Source organism: Corella eumyota, chromosome 1 (assembly GCF_963082875.1).
Source record: "Corella eumyota chromosome 1, kaCorEumy4.1, whole genome shotgun sequence".
NCBI lineage: Eukaryota > Metazoa > Chordata > Ascidiacea > Phlebobranchia > Corellidae > Corella > Corella eumyota.
Window position 1 is genome coordinate 3375116 of NC_137490.1, and position 23770 is coordinate 3398885.

Genomic DNA, 23770 nt, shown 5'->3' on the forward strand with positions numbered 1-23770 from the left:
AGGTCTAGGTAGTTAAATTGTGATAAACTTAAGAAAATGGCTTCAAATGTTCGTCAGATAGGATTAGTACCAGCAGGATGTCAGCCTTGGAATTTGAATATGGTTGCAGGTTGTGGGCCTTCTTTTGCCTACTGTGCTACATTAGCTGTTTACATTTATCAGGTGAAAATTTTATTTAAAATCGACATAATAAACATAGACCAGCACCGTGGTGTAGTGGTAAGAACACTTGCTACACCACACATGAGGTCGGGGGTTCAATCCCCACTGGTCTCATACTGTAGCGCCCTGGAGAAAGGCGCTATAAACGATATGAACTCCTGCTAAGCCAGCACTTAATCAGCAGCATAGATATCGGGCAATTACAATCTATAATATCTCAAACTGCCACAGGCAACTTGAGACTGGGTCGACGTAACTGATGTTACTTTATGTTTAAGTCGCGCTTTCGACTTTCCCACATCGAGGATAAATATATACAAAAAAAAAAAATAGTTTTAAATTGTGTATGTTGAAAATATATCATATTTTAATTAGTTACACAAACTTTTTTGGTATTTATTTAAGAAAAACATTAAGCTATTAGAATATTGTTCTTAAAAAATAGGAATCGTGTATTCATTACAGTTGGCTTTAAAGAATAAAAAATTTATTTAGAAACCACTAAGTGCTAATGATTTAAAAAACAAAAAATTGTTTTTAAAAAACTCAAATTAAAACTAACGATTTTTTATTCAGTATGATCAACAGTATGGTGAATACAAGTTAACATCCATTAATGCTCCTCACACCAAAACTATTACTTGTATATCCTGGAACAAAGATAATCCAGAAATATTTGCTACAGGAGGTTCTGACAAAAGAGTTTGCGTCTTTGATGTGAAAAAGAAAAAATGTATTGCAGAACTCGATAATTTAAAATGTGAGTTTTTTCATTAATAGTTTATATTTATAGCACATTTGGTTGTTATTTGTAATAATACAATTAAATTTTAATTTTATTCGATTAAATTAAATATTTTCTAGTATACAGTGTGTATATAAACTTTAAGTTGTTTGTTTAGGCATTCATAAATAATCTATTTAGTGAGAAAATTAATTTTAAATTTACCACATTATGGTATTATAAATACAGTTAAAATTTTTATAGTAATTAACAAATTCTATAATGAGCTTTTAACAAGTTAACCAAAATGTATCAGAAAAAAATGAAAATTGTATTTTATATACACCATTAAATAAAGATAATATGTAATTTAAATTTTAGTTATTCCAAAATGTATCGGCTGGTTACCTGGCAAAAGCAAACCTTACAAACTGGCCATGTGTGCTAATCATGGTCCTATCTTATTATGGGATACCTCAACAAAGTCTTATTCATCATATGATCACACACATTCTTTTAACAGCGACATCACCTTATTTCGCTGGCATCACACAGATTCTATGAAGTTTATTGTGGGTCATGTGGATGGTACTTTGTCATTATTTTATAAAGGTAACTAAGTTAAGATAATATTATTTTTATGAAACATTTTTCATGCTTTTGTGTAAAGGCTTTAAAACATATGTTTTAATAATAGGTCTTGTTTAGTATATACACAAAAACTTTATTGTCTTTTATAGTGGTTATATTACTCTATGTTTTTATGGGAGTATATTAAAGCAATAAACTTCTTGTTTATTATAAGATTGTAGGTACAACACTTTTATATGTAAATGTAAAATCTAAACAAAATATTTTTTTATTAATCTTTAGGCAAAAGATTAAAGCATCATATCAGACCATCAGAGGACTCTGAACCAACTGATATAGACCCAGTATTAAATGCTTTATGGGATCCTCTGTCTTCTGATTATATGCTTGTGTCTAGAAAAGATACTGGTATGAAAATATTAAATTCAATTTTTTTTTTAAATTGTCTAATTAAAAAGATTGAAAGTTAATTAGTCAATTCTAGCATTGAGTATTATATTTTACCATCTGGCTGCTTATAAATTATTTATATATAACATATAGTCTATGTAGATAAAGTGTCTAATTTCACATTGGTAGCTTTTACATTATTAACAAGATATTTTTATCTTAGAAATTGAATAATTATTTTAAGCCTATTTTTTTAAAAGATAATAAAACATATTGATATACAAAAAACACAGGATCGCAATAATATATTAATTTAAATACAATTTGAACATAAATTTATTTTTAAAACGGTATGCTTTTTTTATTTTAATAATTTTTTTTAATTTTTGATACCATATTTTTGTGTAGGTATTCAGTTAATTGATGTTAAAGCAGCAACAATTATTACACATTACAAACTTCCAAGTAAGATGGCCAGTATTAACACATTGTCATGGATTGACTCGGCACCGGGAATGTTTCTAACTGGGGGTTAGTATTTTTTTTAATTTTTTTTGATTTTAGGTTTTTAGAGCTAAAATTATTAATATAAACTAAATTTTTTAAATATATTTAAATCTTATAATCAAATAGGTTATGTTTGGTATCAGCCTATACTACTGAAAATCTTTTTGCTGAATAAACTTTTTTTAAAAACGAAAATTTAAAAATAATATTTTACTAAATTTGGGTAAATTTTCAGGTTTCAGTAACACAGTTATTGGCAATATATCTGTGATTGGTTATTTTAATATAGCCAATATATTATTGTGTAATATTTTTTTTCTATACTATTTATTGATTAAACTTGTTTAATTTGTTTAATAGATTATGGTAGTGGTGTTATGAGGTTATGGAGTGCTTCTCATTCTACTCCACTGGAAAGTTCAAACCTAAAACCAACAGGATTTCATGGAGTTCATGTTTTAGATACTGTGGTTAATGGTAAATCACCTATTTATTATTAATTTATATTTTTCATAATCTATGCTATTTTATTTTACAAGAAATAAAGCTTGTATTTTATATATTCTGTACTACATTCTGTGGCGTGATATCTAAATATTGTTAATATTGTAGTACATATGGATAAGTCATAAAAGATAATTTACTAAAAATTTGTGTAAATATAGTTTTAATAGTAATAGTAATAGCGTATTGGATAAAAGGGGTTTAACTTTGTTTTATACCTATTAATTGATGTAAAATCTTTTTAATAGAAGTTATACATTTGCTGTAAATGATTTAATTAAATGTGAAGTGTTAGTAAATATTGACTTTTGTTTGATAAAGAATTTCTAAACCTACCAAAGTTTTGTATAGCCAAGCCAATGTAAATATATTCACCTAAAAAAATGTTAAATTAACTCTACTTTATTTTTAACAATTTAGAACCTATTAAATAGGCCTACAAAATTTTCTTTCGTTGCATACACTTTTTTTTGTATATATCTTTATCGTCGATGTGGGAAAGTCGAATGTGTGACTTAAACATTGAGTAACAACTGTTACTCTGACTCAGTCTCGAGTTGCCTTTAGCAGTTTGGGATATTATAAATTATAATTGCCCAGTAATTATGCTGCTGATTAAGTGCTGGCTCAGCAGGAGTTTATATCGTTTATAGTGCCTTACTCAAGGGCGCTACAGCATGAGAGCATTGGGGATTAAACCCACGACCTCACGGTGGTGTAGCAAGTGTGCTTACCACTACACCACTTAAAACCTTAATAATATTTTCATCAATTTAAAATTTATTGTTACTAGAATCTTCACCAAATTACAAACAGCAATTAATGGCAAACCATTCTAGAGCGGGATCAACCAGTTCAATGTCAGGATTACATTCGGTTCCACCAGCAAGAGTGGTTTGCACGTTCGGAGATGGTGGGGTGGGACTTTATAATTTGCAGCAGAAAAAATGGGAGTTTATAAGAGAACATGTAAGACAATTATTATTTAAATTCAACTATTGGCTTAACTGTAGTTTTAGTTATTAAATGTTAAACAAATAACATTTGTGTACAAATTTGTGTCTCAAAAACAAATTTATGTATTAATATGACCAGTAAGCTTTTACTACATTTTAATGTATGTTTAGTAAATATTTTGTTATTAAAAATTTTGTTATTAAAATTGTAGCCCTCTGTTATGTTAAAAAAATCTTACACTTGAAATACTTCATTCACATCATTTTAAAACACATATTAAATCTAACAAAATGTTAAATACATGCAGGGCCATATTGAGACAATATTTGATTGCAAATATAAACCTGACAATCCCAAATTACTTGCAACAGCTTCGTTTGATGGCACAGTAAAGGTTTGGGATGTTGACAGCTTACAAACTAAACATACTACAACAGGAAATGAAGGGGTTATATATTCAATATCATGGGCACCAGGTATTAAAGCACATATTATTACCAGTTACTTGTATTCTTGTATTCCATATTTTCTTATTGCCTTATTTTTTTGGTAGTTGGCATGTTTGTTTTAAACACATTTTTTTAGGGTTTATTTCCTATTTGTTGGTATATTGTAAATCGTGTAAGTAAGACAGTATGCCATTTTTTGATATAAATACTAGTTGACAGATTATAAAATAGAAATATTACCAGCACAGCATTTACCAAAACTGCCAAATCCATCTTGAGACTAAGTAGGCCACTATTATAAGACCAGTGTGAAAACCAGTTGATATACATTGAGAATAAATTGAAAATTACTTAGCTTAAAATTAGTGTTTAGTTATATATACTAAAATATAGTTTTTTACATTCTTTTTTGAGAAGCAAATTTTTGTATCACTTTTTTCTTGATCTAGGCCATTTTATACATGGTTTAAAATATTAAAATTATAAATATTATGTTTCTATTGTTAATGTTGCTTTGATGATGGATTGTATTTCAATTAAATAAAAGATTAGTTTAATCCTATTCATATAGTGGTGTTATGGTATATTATCTGTGTTTAATTTTTCTATATCAAATTTACCATCTCCTAATTTAACATTTTTTTAATTCTTAAAACTGGCTTTAAATTTTTGATTTTATTTTTAGAGTATAAAAAGAATTTTTAAATAAAATTTATTATTGATAAGATTAAAATTAAGGATTTTTTTGTAAACCTTTTTTAAAATCATTATTATTTTTTTTTTATATATACATACTTTTAGAATATATTTAAATATAGTAACATAGTTTAAATGTTTATTTTTTTAGGTGATCTTAATTGTATAGCATGCGGAACAAGAAAACGTGGAATTTTTATCTGGGACATCGCTAAATCAAAAATTATGAAGCGTTTTAAAGAGGTAATTAGGCAAAAGATTTTTATTAATTTTTTGCTCTTAAACAATTTTAAGTTTTAAATTTAAAATGGGAAGTATTTAAGTGTCATATAAGGAATTGCTAAGTGTGCAATTCAAATATCTTGAAGTTAAAATTTAAAATAAATATTTTTTAGTGCAATTATTTTTTTTTAAGTTCGAAATTTTTCCATTAAATTTTTTTTCTCTTGAAAAGAAAATTTTGAATTATTTATTTTAATTTATACATTTTTTACTGTTACAATTTTATAAAATAAGCACAGATATGTAAAGTAGAGGTTTATTATAAAATAAACAAAAAAAAAATACAGGAATATACAAGAAAATTTTAATTTTTGATAGATCCAATATTATATACTAATTTTATAAATGTATTAACTTAATAACATACAAAATAAAACAGAAATAAAAGGCACACATTTTATTTTGTTTATATTACATTTATGTGTATTGTTTTTTAATAGATTAAATTACAAAAGTATTTATTTTTTAATTTTTGAAACATTTTTTAAATTTTTTAACGATTTTTAAGCATGGAGTAAACGGTGTTTTTTGCGTGGCTTGGAACCAACGAGATTCACACCGATTGGCGTCGTGCTCGGACGACTACACTTGGTAAGTGCATCAATGCGTGTGAAATTAAACTAAACAAGTCAAAACAGCGTTAATATCAACCATTCATCGTAAAGTTTTTTAATGGAAACAATCGAACGACCATGCTTGTATATATATATTCACAATTAAAGGTTTAAAAATTGTCTTTAAAAACGATAAGGTCTTTTGTAAGTATTACAAACAGCTCGTTAAAATCGCATATAATAAAGTTACATAAAATATATATAAGAAAAAATAAGAATGTTTACAAATGCGTTCATCTACTTTCCGATAAAAACATTGCGAATAAAACTACAAGCAGAGTTTGTAACACAATTGTGGCCAGCGACATGGCTTTCACCGCTGACGCGCCACCGCCGCCACCGTTTTGTCCGGATTGTGTGGCCGCTGTAGCGACACCAGCGTCTACTGCTGTTGTTTGATCTAATGCAACCGAAGTAAACTGGGGCCTTGGGGTAAAATTTGGGGTCTGGGGTGGGGCTACTGGGGTAGTTGTCGTTTCTAGGATGGTATCCATGGGGGTAGTTGTAGTTTCTAGGACGGAGGTCGTCGTGTCTATTGCTATGGCAACACCAGCGTCAGTTGGTTGATTTGTTACCGGAGCGCCAGTTGTCGTCGTTGTGGTTGACGATGACGTCACTGGCGTTGGTTCAGTAGGTGGTGACGTCACGGTAGATGTCGTCGAACTGGTAACCACTAATTCCGGTGTCGTTGTTTCCATGACTTGTTGCTGGGAAGTTGTGGTGACGTCACGTGTATTGACGTCAGCAATCGCAGTTTTCATTGAAATTTCAGCGGTCGTTGTGGTGTCCACGTAATCGATGACGTCTGTCGTTGTGTCCATGACGTCAGCCGTTGTCGTGTCTAAGTAATCGATGACGTCAGTTGTTGTGTCCATGACGTCACTCGTCGTCGTGTCTAAGTAATCGATGACGTCAGTTGTTGATTCGGGGAGATCTGTGATTTCAACAAAGGGATCTTCTGTGGTGAAGTTGTAATCTTCCCATTCTGTTGTCGCTTCCCCTCCAACTGGAGCTAGAGGAAATAAAATTATGGGAGTTTATTAAATATAATTTTGTCAGCAAAATTAGTTTAAAATGAAACCTTTAAATGAAATGTTACATCTTTTTCTTGTACAGGTTTTGTAAATTAGTGACCAAGGGTTTTGTAAGTTATTCACCCAGCAAATTTACATTTATCTTGATATTCATTGAGACCAAAAACCTATTTTGAAAACATTTAATTAAAAAAAATAACATTAGGTTTCTGCTTTTACCTGGTGTGGGGCAGTTAAACTCATCTTCTCCGTCAGTACAGTCCAACATTCCGTCACAAATCCATAAAATCGAAATACAATTTCCATCCGAGCAGGAAAGATAATTATCTGGACAACCAGTTGCTGCTAAAAATTAAAAAAAATGTTTAAACAACCTGAAAAATTAACAATTTAGATTATCAAAATTGCCAGAAAATTAATAATTTTAAAAATCTTAGCAAAAATTTGTTTTTTGTGTTTTTTACCTGTTGTTTGATTTGTGGTAGTTGGGTTAACGATAACCCCTGAAGTTGTGGTTGTGATGACGTCAGCAGGTGGTGACGTGGTTGTGACGTCAGCAGTGGTTGTGGTTGTGGCGACAGGAGTCGTGGTGGTCGTTGCTGTCGATGACGTAGTCGTTGTTGCCGATGGCGTAGTCGTTGTTGCCGATGACGTAGTCGTTGTTGCCGATGACGTAGTCGTTGTTGTCGATGACGTAGTTGTGATGTCATCTGGGATTGTTGTAGCTGTTGTAGCAGTTGAAGTTGTCGTGGTTGATGACGTAGTCGTGGGTGACGTCGTTGTTGGTGTAGTTGTTGGCAACGCAGTCGTGGTTTCTTCAAATACGTCAGTGGTTGTAAAATAAAACGAATCAGTGGTTGCGAAGGAATCGGTTGTTTCGAAAAAATAATCTGGAACGTCGGTGGTAAAACCTGGCGGGGGTCCGACGTTAATATCTGTAAATTAATTAATTTAAATTTTTTTTGCATATAAATTTGTTCTAGATGTGAAAAGGTCGAATGCGCGACCTAAACATAGAGTAACATTTGTTACCCCAACCCAGTCTCGAGTTGCCTTCGGCAGTTTGGGATATTATAGATTATTATTTTCCTATAATTATGCTGCTGATTAAGTGCTGGCTTGGGAAAAGTGCATGCCGTTTATAGCGCCTTACTTAAGGGCGCTAGAGCATATGAGCAATGGGGATTGAACCCACGACCTCGTGTGGTGTAGCAAATGTTCCTACCACTATACATTACGCTTCCGGCTATTGGTTACATTCGGTATAATAAGATGGTTACATTTAATATATAAAAACATTACATTCTTAAAAGTCAAGTGTTTCAAGAAAAAATAAATTAAGTCAAGTTTTAACTAAGTAGTTACCAGTGCAGTTGTTTTCATCATCATTGTCTGGGCAATCTTGAAGCCCATCGCACACAAAAATAGATGGAATACAAGTATATCCATCCAAGCAAGCATATTTATTTGCTGAACAACCTAAAATAACAACAAAATCATGGTTTAAAAAGATTTTAGATTTAAGTTTATTGTGGCCATATGTATTAATAGTTGTTGCTGTATTTGGTTATTTTAATAAATACCAAAGCAATAGCTTTTCATTTTATTGGGCTAAGAAATTTATAAAGGATTATAAATTAACTTTTTAAATTGTTTTATGTTAGGAAAAATGTTGAAGTATTTAATTATAGTAGAGTCAGCGTTTTCACGAGGCGCTGGTATTTTTTCAAACCACTATAATGTAATAAAGGTTTAAGTTGTCTGTAGGCTATGTTCTTTTAATAATATCACATATAACAAACTTGTTAGGCTTAATTTTTGATGGCTGATTTGATTTTTTTGGTAATAATTTTTTTAACTTACTTGTACTTGGTTGGGTAGTAAGATCCACAAATGTTTGGTAATTATCAAATGTGGTTTTTTCTGGAAAAGGTGGTTCTGCAATTAAATTTGCGATGTTAAAATAAATTATATTTTTAATATTTGTCTATAATTTTTTTTTGGTGTAAGCTTGTATTTAATAAAGAGGCAATCAATTTTTAAATGTTTTAAAATAAATTATTTCTAAAGCACAAAAATTGCTATAAAATTGTTTTTGTTTTGTTTACCTATTGTTGTTGTTGTTACGATTGTTGGACAAGTTGTGTTTCTTAAAAACATGACGTCATCAAGGGCTGTATCGCCCGCAAATCCCTGTCCTCTTATTCCAATAAACATAATCTATTAAATATAATTTTTGATAATTATTTGCCTTTGCTTTTACTAATTTACTAATTTGATATTTTTTAGCTTAAATGGATAAAGTTCAATTTTTTCATATAATAATATACTAAATAACATTTTCAGGTTTTATAACTCAAGATATTTTTAAAACATTGTAAGTTGAGACAAATTGAGACAAGGCAGTATTATTTGAGACATGTTAAAGGTATTGAAAATTAAAATATGTCAAGGTTATTAAGTTAAGACATATCAAGGCTTTGTAAGAAAAGCATTTTAATGCATTGTAGGCTAAGATAATTATAAGCATTGTAAGTTAAGTTATATCAAAGCATTATAAGTTAAAACATTTTAAGATATTGTAAATTTTGACATATTAAAGAATTGCAATTTAAGTCATATCAAGACATTATAAGACAAGACATTGTAAAGTTAAGCATTTGAAGCTATTGTAAGTTAAAATAATTCAAGGCATTGTATAATGAAGTTTGTATAAATGCAATTTATTTTCACCTGGAATGGTGTATTTTGATAAGGAATTTGGATTTCCCCTTCGATCCAATCTAAACCTTGTTGTCCGTCTCTGAACCAAGTGATCGTACTATCTGAACCAACAGTTATGGCGACTGCTAACTTACCTGTATGTCTTCCATACATGTTATACCTATGTTCAAAAAAGACATTGTAAATTAAATTTTTATTGATAATTTTTTCATGTTGAGCAACAAATTTGATTATAAATTAATATTTTTTAAATGTGATATTAGAATTTTATACGTTTTGTTTTACATACGAATAGATTAGATAGATAATTATATCACAAAAATTAGCAACTTACCAGAAAGTAAGGCACATTGTAGTTTCTTGAGGTAGAAAGGTAATATTTGGTGTAATAATAATTGCTGTGTCATTTATTTGTTGTGGCAGAGAGGCTTCGATGAAGATATATTGACCAGCTACAAAAAATAATACAAGTTAGTATTTGTTATAGGAGATAGATAAATTTTGGGATAATAAAAAAAAAATGATTATTAATTAATTTAGGTTTTAATTTAAAAGTTTTTTTATTAATAATGTTAATGCTATGTATTAAATATAAGCTACATAATTATTAGTTTTTACGTTTAACAAAATATAATGTTGTAAAATTAGATTTTAATATTTTATTTACCGAAAATTTATTTTGAATTTTTCGAATTTCACCTACATATTAATTCACGATTCATTGTAATTACGTAAATTTTTTTACAACGCATTGTCTTTATCACTCTAGGCTAAGTTCGTATAAGAGCAACCGAGGTTTGCTCAGAATAATTTGATAATCGGTATTTTAAATCTCTAATTAATTCTTCGGAAAATGTGCGTAATTTTTTTTGGTGGTTAGATTTAATGGGTTTGTTATGTCTTGTTTTTTCAGTAAGTAGGTTGTAGGTTTATAAATATATGTAATAAAAGGAGCAAAAACACTTAAAAAATAAGGTATGGTTTTAAAAGTTTTATATATTTTTGTAATGACATGATTGTGTTGCTTTAAAAAATAAAAAAAATACTTTCTCACTAATCTACACTTGTGCAGTTGACAATAGTTCACACTTTGCTGACATTTAACATAAATTATACCAAAACCTTATTTTAAAAACAGGTTTTAAGCAAACTTTAAAACTTCTACTTACATGAGTTCTTGGTTGTGTGATCATAATCAGGTCCAGTGCTTTGTGTTTTAGTTTTTCCACTTTGTAATTCCCAATCGAATACGTCATCAGGTGCTATAAGGTTTCTCCAACCGTAACATAAACCGTTGTCAAAAGTACAGTCCAACACATCTAATAATTATTACATTTGTTAATAAGGTTCTAGTGTGTTGGGTAAAAGTTATAGCTGGATTGAGTTTAAAGGTAATTGTAATTGTTGTATTTTAAAGTATTTTAAAACTTTTTTGACGGTTTGAAAAATACAATAAACGAAAAATCGTGTTTGTTTAAAATTTCTTGTAAATGTTGGTTTTGCATATTGCACAAATGACATTTTTTTGATTAGTCATATGAGGTTGCAATTAACGGTACTCAAACCCAAGTAATTTTACTCTATTTAAAAAGCAATTTGTTAATAAGGTTATAGTGTGCTATAGGTTAAAGTTATAGTAAATCAAAATTGAACGTGATTTCAATTTCTGTATCAGACTTTTTTGTCGGGTTAAAAAAATAATAAATGAAAATTTATGCTTAACCAAAGTGTCATTCCAAGTGTTGGTTTTGCATATTTTCTATTATCATTATTGACATATACATCTATCTATATCAGACTTAATACTAACAGCATCTAAATCCAAGTAACTTTGGTGTATTTACCTGCTGGTTTTTCCACTGCTTTCCATTCTAACTGGAATCCCTTTCCTGATGTGTCAGCATCCGAATAAAACAGCACCTCCACTTCATTACTTTTACTTAATATTGGGGGAAAGGGCCCCTCTCCACAATATCGGGTTTTGCCCAGGAAAAAGGAGTCGTTTGCTTGTTTCGTGACATCATTGATTGTTATACCGTCGCTGACGTCATAGATAATGACGCCATCGAATGGGCACAACTTAGGTTCGACCTCAACATCGATTGAAATAAATTCCAACTAAGATTTTTTTTTTAAATCACAAATTTGTTATTTTTTCCAAGTATTTAGTTTTACAAAAAAAAACAACCTTGAATATTTAAATTTAAAGTTCTCTGTCTACATTACTAAAATTTGCATAAATATAAATTCTAATCTTCTTAGTTTGCGTAAATTATGTAAACAGGAATAAAAACTTGTCGTAATTTAAATACTAATTAAGTTTTATTAACACAACTGTATTAACAACTTCGTTACTTAAAACAATTAGGAGTTTTACAAAAAAAATACATTTTAATTTAGTTTATTTATGTATAAAATTTACTCAAAAAAAGTTACTTAACGATACTCAACGGTTCTTTAAAATACATATATGTGTATATACTCAATTTTTTTATATTTTTAAATATATATCTTAGCCCTAACTTTATAATAATCATAATATATGTTAAATGAAAGGTTATTATTGATTTATTATTTCAATAATTCATATATATTGTTAATGTTACTCTTACGGTTCTTATACCTAATTACTTTTACCGCTTCGAAATTTTTGAAGAGCTTTATAGTAAAAATGATCTCTGTTTTGTATGTGAAATAGTTCATAGTTTACCTGTACTAGTTTTCCTTGTGGAACAGTGACTCGCCAGTTACAATTCAGGTCTGATGGGTAACCGTTAGGTTGGTTGTATTCCGGACTTTCAATTATTCCATTTTCCCCGTTTTCGTCTCCCCCGCAAGTATAAAACTTTTCTGAAATAAAAAAAAAAAATATTTCTTGTAAAAATAAATTTTTGTCAGGAACTTTTTTTTTCGAAAAAATGTTTTATTTGTTTTAATAAGAAAACAAGTATTTTATTAATAACGTTTTTATGGAAGATTTGGAAAATTAGCTTTTCCTTTTAGGTAAATTATTAATTTTTACACGGTTACTAAATACCTATAATTGCAAATGTTATTAAACTTAAAATAGGATATTAACGGCTCGCTATTTATTTTTAAAGACTTCTAAAAGCCAAAACCAATTCCGCAAAAAACCTTCTAATTCTAAATAACATTTCGCCGTTCATTTTAAAATTAAGACCAGCCATCTAATTGTCGCGTAACAAAATTGCGAATATGACGTCATAATCGTAATCGCCCACGCGAAAACGGATATATCATTAAAGTGGATTTGTTTATGATTTCGATTGTCCGCGTCCGAATAAAACAATGAATATTTAAATTTCCGCTGTTTATTGTTTATTATTTATTTTTAAGTTGTCGTCATAAACGATTTTAAAGTAGTAAATAACTTGTGTTTTTAAACATAAAAACTGAATACAAAAAATAAATATTTTTTTTGCAATTTGAACAAAAAATTTAAATAATAAGATAAAAATTAATCTCAAAAATTTGAAGTTGATTTTCTTACCATTTTGATTGACGACCACTTGTGCTGTTGATATAGAAATTAAACAGAAAAAATTCAAAATTAATCCTCTTTTGTTCATTTTTGAATTTTGATTAATATCTCGTTTAGGATTCTGTTAAATAATAAATCAAAATTTAAAAAAAAAAAGATTTTATAATTCCTAAAATAAGAAATTCATATTTAAATGGAATTTTATACAAAACTTGATTTAATTGTAAAAGCCTTAGCGCAAATGTTAAAAGTATGACTAATTGGACTTCATTTGAAATCTATAAATATTCAATTTTTTTGTTTTTGGCATGACTTGGATTTTTTGAAAAAAAATTGGTCTTCAGTTTTTACAACAAATTTTTGTTAAATATAATGTGAATTTAACTTGATCAAATTTTAAACATAAGATTATATAAAGTCGAATTAATATTGTCGTAAAAAAATTTAATTAAAAATTATGGTGTAACATAATAGCCCAAAAACAACAGACTTAAAAAAACACAACATAAAATTTATTTTAATTTTAATCTTGCTTTTAAAAACCAACTGACTTGATGATCAATAAAATACAAAATTTAAAAAACCTAAAAAATTATAACTCTATTTTTTCTAAAACTTGATTTTCTGGTTTAAGTTTTATCATATATTTTTCCCACAGAACCGCTTAAAAACTTTTGTTCTACTTTTTCCCTTATCAAAAAAATGTTAAAATTAAAACAAATTATATTTAATTTTTGTGAAACGTAAACCAATTAAAAATTAAACTGTTTTGATTACGAAATTTCTTGTACTCTTATTAACCTTATACCAGCGAAATACATAATTTTCCATTTAAACATGCGTTATCTAACTTACTTTTGGCAGCTAAATGGTGAAATCTCACGATATTAATTTAAACGACCAAATTAAGACTAGTGCCCGCTTCCCTGTCGCTTATTTAATTGAATATTAACAAAATAAACAAGTTGGTACCTACATATTATAACATTACCACGTTATCGTATACCCTTATAATACTACTGTGACAATTAAAAAAAAATTCGACTTGTAGAATCATCTTTTTTAGAAGTGATCTTTTAAACAACGCGTTACAATAACTGTTGGAATATAACTACTCTAAATAATTTTTTACTTAAAAAAACATGTTTTATTCACTACTTTTTATTATAGCTTTTAAGCTAGTGTAAAAGTATTTTTAATCAACCTAATTTGTACCTAAACTAATTAACTTTTTGACTTTACCGCGTCTTTTAATAAAACAAAATTACCTAATGTCCAGCTGTTGGAAGATTTAGCTGTTACACCTTATTTAAAAAATCGTTTAAGATATATTCTTATCACAAGTCCAACACACCTTATAGCTCAACTATAATTACTCTAACTGGTTGCGAAAAAATTTTAATTTCTTTTTGCCTCTTGCGACCTTACCTAAAATTAATTTTTTCTGACGAACTGGTTTTGAGTCTGCTTCTATAAACAAGCTGGTCACTGATTGATCATTATAACTCTGTTGCATTCTACTTTCCTTTCTGATTGTGCTAGCGGCTATCTAGACGGCGTCGCAACTCGCAATTTAAGACTTTCAGAGAAAACGTCGAAGATTTGATAACTCTGAAAAGGTTACATGCGTTGTTGTGTTACACTAATACGAAATTATCTCAATTTTTAAATGTCACAAAAAATATTAAAATCTATTTTTTTTTTTGAAAAATTTTCGAAAAAAAATCAAAAATTTAATATAACTTTCAGCTATTACCGACTGGTCTAACACTATGTCTATTTCTCACGTTAACTTATTGCTTTTATCTGTTAGGTAAGTGTATAAATGACGTCACTAATAGCTAATTACGACAGTTATACTGTAAAGTGCTTTACGTCATCATTTAATTACAGAAAATGTTTCTCAATATCTTGAACCGACAATATTCGACTTCTAACTTATTTTATTGTCTTTTTTAAAGTTCAAAAATTTATTTCCGTTATTTATATACGGGCAAATAAATCAATTTTCAAAAAACGTTGCTTCTAACTCTTTGCCTGTTTCGGGCACTGATATTAATTTAAGTTGGATGTGTTTATTGAATTTTGGGTGTTAAAGGGTTAGACCAAGTGCATTTGTTTTATTGGTGCACGTAATTGCAAGGACCGCGTGAACTAATTTGCTATTTTTAATTTCGATTTTTAAACTTATACAAAAACGTGATGTCCAATATAAATGAACATGTTGAAAAAACGCGATTTTCAAACTTTATTTAACTTTATATGTGTTATTTTTTAAACAATAATAAACAAAACTCATTTAATTTAAGGTTATATAGGTTTGTATATGTAAGATATACGTGATATCGGTGCTTGATTTTTGTCTAAGATTTTATCTAATTGTGTTCACGTTTTTTAAACTCTATTTTAATTGGAAAACGTTTTTTTTTTTTAATTTGCTTGTTGACTTGAACTAAAAAAATAATTATATTAATAATAGGTACCTATAAAAGTACGTAAAAAATTAACAAAATCTAATAACTATTTTTTACAATTAAAAAAAAAAAAAAATTTTTTTTAAAAAATTATTTTAAATTTGGTTCGTATTTAAAAATATCAAAGGAATTATATTTCAAAGTATCTTAAGCCGTTCCAGTTGATATTATAATTATTAGGTGTCGCTATAAATTTAAATCATGTGAACAAACCTGCATTGAATGCGGAGTTATATCAGGTGTTGTTAAACTGGTAATTACCAGTTCATTGTTTCGAGAAACTTAATTTTTAAAAAGAAAAATTTCGTTCTTTTTATTGGGGGCCATTAATCGCTTATCGCTTTTATTGTAACTCTTTGTCAGCCGCGGCGCTGGAAATTAGTAGTATATGTTCATAATTTTGGTGAATAAATTTTATAAGGGTGAATATCCGTTGATAGTTATTAAAATTAAAAACGTGATTTAATTTAAAATCTAATATTAAACAAAGAATATTTTTAATTCGATTATACGTTTTTTATAAAGGAAATAACCTTACGGCCCTTACTTATTTTTAAATTTCCAAATTTCCTAAATTTAAAATTTTTTTTTTTACTTTTTTAAAATTTAAAATATTTAAAAATAATTCAGGGCAATTTTATGTAATGATTTATTAAACATATTTCATAACTTGCCAGGGTTGGAAATTAAACCTAGCATGTTATGCTTTAAAAAACACATAGTAAAATATATGAAAACCCAAATCTTTTTAATGTTTTAAATATTTGTTGTAGTGTTGTACGAAGATTGGATGGAAAGTTGGTGAGAAGATATATTCATCCTTGTCCCGTGTTTGGTTGTGAATGGAGTTTGTTCAATAAGTAAGATCAACTTAAAATAAAAAAATAACTGTTTTAAATATAATAAATATTTTTTTTGTTAAAATATAATAATTTTTTCGTTACAAAAAAAAAATAGTTTTAACTTTTTAATTAATTTAAAATTACCTTATATTTAAAAATATTTTTTTATTTTAAGTTACTTTATTTAAATACAAATTTTTCAAAATTTTAACAGGGATTTATTAGCGACTGGAGGTGGAGATAATATTGTAAGAATATGGGATCTTAACTCACAAAGTGATAACCCTCATGTTATATTAGAGGGTCATACTGATCGTGCTTTCCATGTTAGATGGCATCCTATGTTACCTAATATATTATGTAGTGGGTCCGACGATAAGTAAGTCCAATAATGATTCATTGTATGACTAGGTTTGATAAAATTTATGTAATTTAATAAAATTTTAAGATTTTTAATAATTTTTTATTAATATCTTATTTAAATTATAGCTTAATTGCCAAAATAAACATTTTTTTGTTTAATAATTAGGTATTTGTATTTTAAAATTGCAAGTATGTTTCAAAGTGTTAAATATTTATTATACTAACATTTTTTTCAAAATTCTAAAGACATTTTAAAAGTTTCTATATGGTTTTAACTAGATTTCAAAAATGTCAAAAACATATTTTTTATAAAAATTAAAACACATAAATATTCGAAAAAATTAAACTTAAAATTTTTTTAAATTTTTAGAACTATTCGTGTTTGGGACATTTCAACAAAAACCTGCCGAGTCCGACTGGTCGGTCATAATTCCTGTGTGAGGGGACTGTCATGGAACCACGAGGTTCCGTTCCTGCTTTTCAGTGGGTCGTGGGATAGTTCGTTGAAATTGTGGGATGTGAGGGATGGAAGTTGTGTGGAAACTGTGGAAGATCATGGAGCTGATATTTATGGTTTGTAAAGTCCTAATTTAGGGGGTAATGTTGCTTCAAAAAAATTAATTTTGCTTTTAAGGGGTGACTTTGCTCTAAAGGGGTAATGTTGCTTTAAAGTGGTATTCCGCTTTAAATGGGGGTTAGATTAAAAGGGACAATGGGTTATACTGCTTTTAGGGGTGGGGTAATGTTGCTTTAAAAGGGTGAAGTTACTTTAAAGTGGTTATATTGCTTTAAATGGGTAATGTTGCTTTTAAGCAGATAACGTTGCTTTTAAGCAGGTAATATTGGTTTAGAAGGGTCAATTTAAACAGTTTTTACCACGTTTTTGCAATTTCTTACTAATCGGATAAAATTATTTAAGGTTTTTAGTTTGGAAAACAAATTAAAAATAGTTTGGTTTTGTGCTAAGTTTAAAGTTTTATAGATTCTGACAAGCTGTTTATAACCTTAGGTAAATATAACATTGATAAACGTGTATATTACATTTCGTGTAACTATTTCAATTAATTAAAAAAAAAGTTTTTTTTTTTAATTTTTGTTAATCATTTTATTAGTAATTTCTAATTTTGTCATTTTTTAAGGTCTAGCAAGTCACTCTCTTAACCCGTTCACAATTGCTACAACATCACGTGATTCTACGTTGAGGATATGGACAATGTCACCGTTAACAGAATCTTTATTCCTTAAAGTTATTGCTGGGTTTCCATTGAAGGAAGTTGTGGGGACAGTCGGTATGTTAAAACTATTTTAATTTAAACTATTTTTTTACTGAAAATAGCGGGCTTTTAAGAATTAAACAGCTTTATTTTACTGTGTTTGTAAAGTATTATAAAAATTATTCAATATATACTCTATAGATTTAAGTCGTTAATGACTGCAAAACTTGTGCTATTTATCTTATTGCTATGTTTAGTGGAATTTTGAAATTTAACACTTTCTATTATCACGTTAAACAAACTCGGCATTTTAATTTTATAAAATGTACAGAAAACACAAAAAATTGTGATCCAATGTTAAGCTTACTAGCTTGTAAAAAATTGTAAATAAGTATTTTAAAAATTTGATTTTTAATATTTTTATAGTAAATGTTCTTTTAGATAAATGTATGAATCCAGGTAGTTCGATAAAGTTAGCTGGAAAAATGTCGAAGCAACTTCTCTCACAAATTGATGAGAAAAAAAATCAGGATTTGATTAAAATGAGATGGTTTTCTGAACTTTTTTCGGTTAGTAAAAAATGTGTTTTCCTTTTGTTAATTAAATTTTCTTTTTATATCACCTTTACGTGAAGTTTTGTATTTTTAACGGGCGAGGGTGTTGTGTTGTTTTTAACCCATTTATTGATGCCGCGCTCAACGGCAAAAAGTTTGGCATTAGTGCGGCTCGAACCCGAAATCTTTTGGCTCTAATCGAATGCTGTAACACCTCACTTAAAAAAATTATTTTGTTATTTAAAAATAATTTGGAAAAATAGATTAAATTTTTTATTTTAGTCATCACGGAGGTTAGAAAATTTATGGGATTTGATTTGTGTCGTCAGAGGTCAGCGCGAGTCTTCGTTGTCACGTGACTATAAGAACGGGATCTTACATATTAAACATTTAACCAAATACAAGGCTGTAAGTAATACAATTATGGGAATATTTATATATTAAGACATTTAATTTTAAAAGCATTTTAAAATCTGCTTATTTAATTTATTATTTATTTTATTTAAAATTTAAGATTTTTTTTTATTTTTTAAATTTTCCATTTTTTTCCTTAGGCCGAGGCACAAGAAACTGAACACTCGGCGTCGCCACAGAGCGGAACAGGCAGCGTCATTTTACGTCACAAGGAGAACGCACTCATGCGTGCAGCAGAGATGCACCTGAAACTTGGAAACATGAAACGACATTGTGAGATTTTAGTGCAGCTTGAACAATGGGAACGAGCCATCTCTCTAGCGCCGTCAGTGTCGATTGCCTTCTGGAGTCAACTCTCCGCTAGGTAAATAATTTGAGATTAGACTTTAAGTTGTTTTGTCGTTAAGGGTAGTACACTGTTTGGGGTTAGGTAGTGTCCAGTAAGGTAGTGTACGGTCTAGGGTTAAGAGTTTATGGTTTAGGTTTTTTTTATATTTATTTATTAGATGTCGGAAAGGTTGACTTCACGACCTAAACATAAGTAACATTAGTTACTCTGACCCAGTCTCGAGTTGCCTTCGGCAGTTTGGAATATTATAGATTATAATTGCAAGATAATTATACTGCTGATTGAGTGTTGGCTCAACAGAAGTTTATACCAATTTTAGTACCTTACTTAAGGTTGCTACAACATGGGAGGATCCAACCCAGGATTTAAGGTTTACCTTAAGACACAGTTCAAGTTGTTGTTAAGGATTGTTTATTTAATAATTTTTTTTTGAAATTTTCTCTATAGGTATGCTGCTATCTTGGAATCCCAGAACGACCAAAGCGCAAATTCGTTTTATATTTCGACCAGTCACATTAAAGAAGCTACCCAATTTATGACGTCACGGGGCGAATTTCAGGTCAGTTGATGACGTCATAAAAATCACGCTTTACCATGAACACAAATATTTTTTTAATTATTCCTTTTTTAAATTTTGGTTATTTTCCTGTTTTCAGGATGCTTTACTGATAGCTCAAGTAGCGGACGAGGGGGATTCCCCCGCATTGTTAGACAATATTCCGAGATCTAACGGAGTTCGGGAGAATAAAGAAAATACAAAGTTTGTCCAAATTTTTGATTTTAAATTTTATAACGTTTTAAAACTGTTTTGCAAGTGTTGCACCTATATTCATAAAGCCATATACTAGCGCTACATATTAAAATATGTATTAGTACAAATCTATTACCGCTTTTACTACCATTACTGAGAGTTAGGGCACGCAATAGTAAATTAATTTAAATTTTAGGGTTAAAAAAGCAAAGCTGGTTAATGTTAATAGTTGTAACATAGACACCCAAAAACTAGGAATATAAATAAAACTTAGTAAAATTAAAATATTATTTTTTAATATTTTTAGTGTTAGTTTGGTTGGAAAATGTAGCAACGACTTAGCTGAAAGATATTATTATAATGCTGATCCACTTCGGGCTGCTTGCATTCATTTAGCTCACAATGACGTCACTTCTGCTGTGGACTACCTAGTTAGGGTAAGTAATAAATACTTATTATTTTTCAAAAGTTTTGTTTATTTTTTTATTTAATTTTTTTTTTAATTGCCCCTGTCAGGAAACTTGTTCTTTAAAAAATTTTTAAATATTTTTTAGGCTAACAAGCTCTCTTTGGCGCTTTGTATGGCGAAAAATAGTAAATCTGGGGACCAGCCGGGGGCTAGAATTGCAGCAAAATATCTGTCCCTTAAATGTGAAAGGTTCATTTTTTAAAAAAAAATTTTTATTTTAAAACTTAATTGAAATTAGTAAATATATGTTTATTTTCTTTTGTTTATAGATTTGTTTTTGTACATTTGGCACAATAAGAATTTTTTTTGTTTTACTTTTAATATTTTTTTTAGTATGAACAATTACGATGTAGCGATTAAATTATTAAAGTTGTACGACCCTTCCGAACCGTCCGCTAGCTGGAGCTCTTTGCACGCTCTTTGTGCAAGATGTAAATCGGAAAATAAAGATCAGATTCACATTGATTGTGGTACTTTACGTTGTTACTTTTTAGATAAATATAAAAAATTAATTTTTGAAAATTATTTTTTTATTATACAACGAAAAAAATTTTTTTTACGAATGTTTTTTTTTATGTAAAAATGTTATTTTTTTTTTTAGGAATACCCATTTCTTCTGAATGTTTAACGAAAGCAACTGAGGCAGAACAGCGTGGTGATCACGTGACTGCAATGACGTATTACCTGTTAAGCAACGAAGTGGAAAAAGGACTTAAATTGGGTCTGGATATTATTGCAAGTGAGTTTGTAATTTTTTTTTTTTTTTTTAATTTTTTTTAAACTTGTTTTTATTTTAAATTTTTTTAGAATTAACATATTAATAAATGTTATATTTTTTCAGTATTAGTAATTTTTTCATGGTCTTCATATTTATTTTTCTAATTTTTAACTTTTTTTAAATTTGTATTTTTGACCAATTATATAACAGAAATTTAATATAATATAACCAAGCAATATATATTTACATATCCACTATTATGTATTTAATCCAAAAACCTTATGATATTAAAGCTAAGCAATTTTTATATTCCAGAAAACATAACTGATAACATTTCGTGGACAATTGATGAAATAATCTTGGAAGTCGAACCATTATTTTGTGTTCGTTCTGATATCTTAAAGCAACAAACTAATAAAACATTGAGAAGTAAAATACTTGCTTATTCTGCCTATTTCGGGGCTTTATTAGCTGTTCGAAGGCATTATAATCCTGTTGTTAAACCTCTGTTCCAACATGCAAAGTAAATGATTTTTTAAAAATTTATTTGTAAATTTTTGGTGTTGTTTATAATTGTAAATGAAATTAACGTAGTTTTTCAAATTTTGGTTTAAGTAATATTTAGAGAACTTACAAAAGACGCTTTCTTTTACTACATGAGGTCCTGGGTTCGATACCCACTGCTCTTATGCTGTATGCGAATTCCTGCTTAGCCAACACTTAATCAGTAGCTTAGTCGTCGGGCAATTTTAATACATAATATACTAAACTTCTAAAGGCAACATTAGACTTGGTTGGGGTAACTGATGTAACTCTATGTTAAGGTCGTGAAGTCGGTCTTTCCATATCGAAGACAAATGTATAAATAAAAAGAAATCGAAAGTTATAAAATACTTAGATTTTTGAAAGAAGTTTTATTCACGAAACTAAACTTGTTTTTCAACCTAGAGCTATGACCGACATTTGCTCAGTTTTCGATCCTAACTTCTCCCTATCCTCCTCCGTAATCCAAGAAGAAATGATGATCTGGATCAACCAGCCTGGATGCTGCTTCATAGACGATGACGTCATTGAAAAATCTCCCGACGTTGACGTCATCAGACGTATGCGTCATAAGATGGGAGTTGAAAAAGAAAGTTGTATGCTCAATGCAGCTATCGTGCAGGCGTCTGATTTACCCTCACATTCTGATGTTCATGTTTCTACAATCTCAGGTCTTAAAATAAGTGTAAGTTTGGTTTATATTTTGTTTAAATACATTTATCTATTGGACTTTAAATTTTGTTTTAATTTTTTTTTTTAACGTTTATCTATTAGACTTTAAATTTTGTTTTAATTTTTTTTTTAAAAGGCAACTTTACAAAAGCTATTTGAAAGCAGATATTTTAAATATATATAGTTAATATTTGATTAGCTAATTTTTATTTTAAGGCATTTTTGTTCATAGTTTTAGGATTTTTGAGTTAAAAAATTTTTACCTAAAGAAAATAAAAAAACGCCTTTAATAAAATCTAAAAAAAATATTGTAATGTTTATACGCATATAAAAGGGGACCTTTTTGTTAAATTTATATTTTTGACAATTTTCAGGGTTCTTGTTTTTACCTTGAGGATAAACGATCAGTGTTGTCGCTCAATGAGGCCATCATATGGGCAAAATGTCATCCGTTTTCTCCAACTGCTTCGGGGGAAAGAATTTTTCCGTTTTAGCAGAATGTCGGTAAAAAAAATTAAAGTATTCCTTTTTCTTTAAAATAATAATAAAAATATATATTAAACTTTATTTTTAACTATTTTTAGATAAGACATTACTATTTAATAGCTAGCCAAAAGTTAATTTTTTAAAATAATAACACATAAACTTATACTTATTTCCTAATCATAATACAACCTATTTTTTTATAACTTTAAAAAAAAGATTAATATTTAATAGCTAGCCAAACATTATTTTTTTTTAAATAATAACATATAAACTTTTATTTTACTCCTTTATATATATAATAACAACTTATATTTTTTTCAATATCCGAATACGACTTTTTTTATTTTTTCACTGTTTTTATTTTGTATTCACGTGACACTGTTTATTACTATCTTGTGTTTTGCATGTTAAGTGTTTTTTATTTTTTTTATTTTATCACATTTTTTGGTTACTACGTACTATCTTATTTTTTTTTTAAAAACGGGTTTAAGTTATTGCATGGTTCCTTTTAGCTGGTATTTTTTATAGTAATTTCAAGTTTATATATATAATTAGTGTAATTAGAAACTATACTATTTAAGTTCCTTCAAATATAATTTTTATTATTATTTATTTAGTAGTACTAATATGAAATTATTTTTTTAATTGAAGGCAATGAAGTAGTGTTAACTTTATGTTGTTAGATTACACAGCCATATATATATTTGTATTTTACTAAGTACCTCTTCTAGTACTTTTATTATAAAATATAAATTAAAACACTTTATAATTTTTGGGGTTTATTA

At 28.4% G+C, this 23770-nt stretch overlaps 2 protein-coding genes across 3 annotated transcripts; one reads left to right on the forward strand and one right to left on the reverse strand.

Annotated features, from left to right (window-relative positions):
* The first annotated feature begins 2 nt into the window (after window positions 1–2).
* LOC145764101 (WD repeat-containing protein 17-like) lies at window positions 3–23162 on the forward strand. Its single transcript, XM_082575687.1, has 26 exons — window positions 3–162; window positions 739–922; window positions 1268–1498; window positions 1760–1885; window positions 2276–2398; window positions 2735–2851; window positions 3672–3847; window positions 4143–4311; window positions 5132–5223; window positions 5771–5853; window positions 16384–16470; window positions 16667–16831; window positions 17186–17388; window positions 17955–18104; window positions 18471–18598; window positions 18866–18991; window positions 19138–19361; window positions 19794–19905; window positions 20003–20106; window positions 20405–20534; window positions 20652–20755; window positions 20900–21036; window positions 21168–21305; window positions 21600–21807; window positions 22233–22512; window positions 22874–23162. The coding sequence occupies exons 1-26, from the start codon at window positions 37–39 to the stop codon at window positions 22991–22993; spliced, it is 3843 nt and encodes a 1280-aa protein (XP_082431813.1). The 5' UTR covers window positions 3–36; the 3' UTR covers window positions 22994–23162.
* LOC145764103 (uncharacterized) lies at window positions 5586–14492 on the reverse strand. Of its 2 annotated transcripts, XM_082575688.1 has the most exons (13): window positions 14405–14492; window positions 13146–13257; window positions 12345–12484; window positions 11479–11752; window positions 10804–10953; window positions 9969–10086; window positions 9644–9794; window positions 9019–9130; window positions 8774–8848; window positions 8276–8389; window positions 7375–7845; window positions 7130–7255; window positions 5586–6888 (listed from the first exon to the last, which is right to left on the reverse strand). In XM_082575688.1, the coding sequence occupies exons 2-13, from the start codon at window positions 13222–13224 to the stop codon at window positions 6110–6112; spliced, it is 2589 nt and encodes an 862-aa protein (XP_082431814.1). In that variant the 5' UTR covers window positions 13225–13257; window positions 14405–14492; the 3' UTR covers window positions 5586–6109. The 2 variants fall into 2 exon arrangements, with proteins under 2 accessions (XP_082431814.1, XP_082431815.1); XM_082575689.1 differs by lacking the exon at window positions 14405–14492 and having other exon boundaries at window positions 7130–7252; window positions 13146–13277.
* Window positions 23163–23770: the final 608 nt, after the last annotated feature.

Bases quoted from the DNA above. Each gene is read 5' to 3' on its own strand.
- LOC145764103 (XM_082575688.1), bottom strand. From the start codon at position 13,224: ATGAACAAAAGAGGATTAATTTTGAATTTTTTCTGTTTAATTTCTATA. The intron at 10,954-11,478 runs GTAAATACACCA...AATAATTATTAG, and splicing joins AGCAGTGGAAAAACCAGCAG to ATGTGTTGGACTGTACTTTT. The intron at 7,256-7,374 runs GTAAAAAACACA...TTTAATTTTTAG, and splicing joins TACCACAAATCAAACAACAG to CAGCAACTGGTTGTCCAGAT.
- LOC145764101 (XM_082575687.1), top strand. From the start codon at position 37: ATGGCTTCAAATGTTCGTCAGATAGGATTAGTACCAGCAGGATGTCAG. The intron at 16,471-16,666 runs GTAAGATCAACT...AAATTTTAACAG, and splicing joins GAATGGAGTTTGTTCAATAA to GGATTTATTAGCGACTGGAG. The intron at 19,906-20,002 runs GTCAGTTGATGA...TCCTGTTTTCAG, and splicing joins CGTCACGGGGCGAATTTCAG to GATGCTTTACTGATAGCTCA.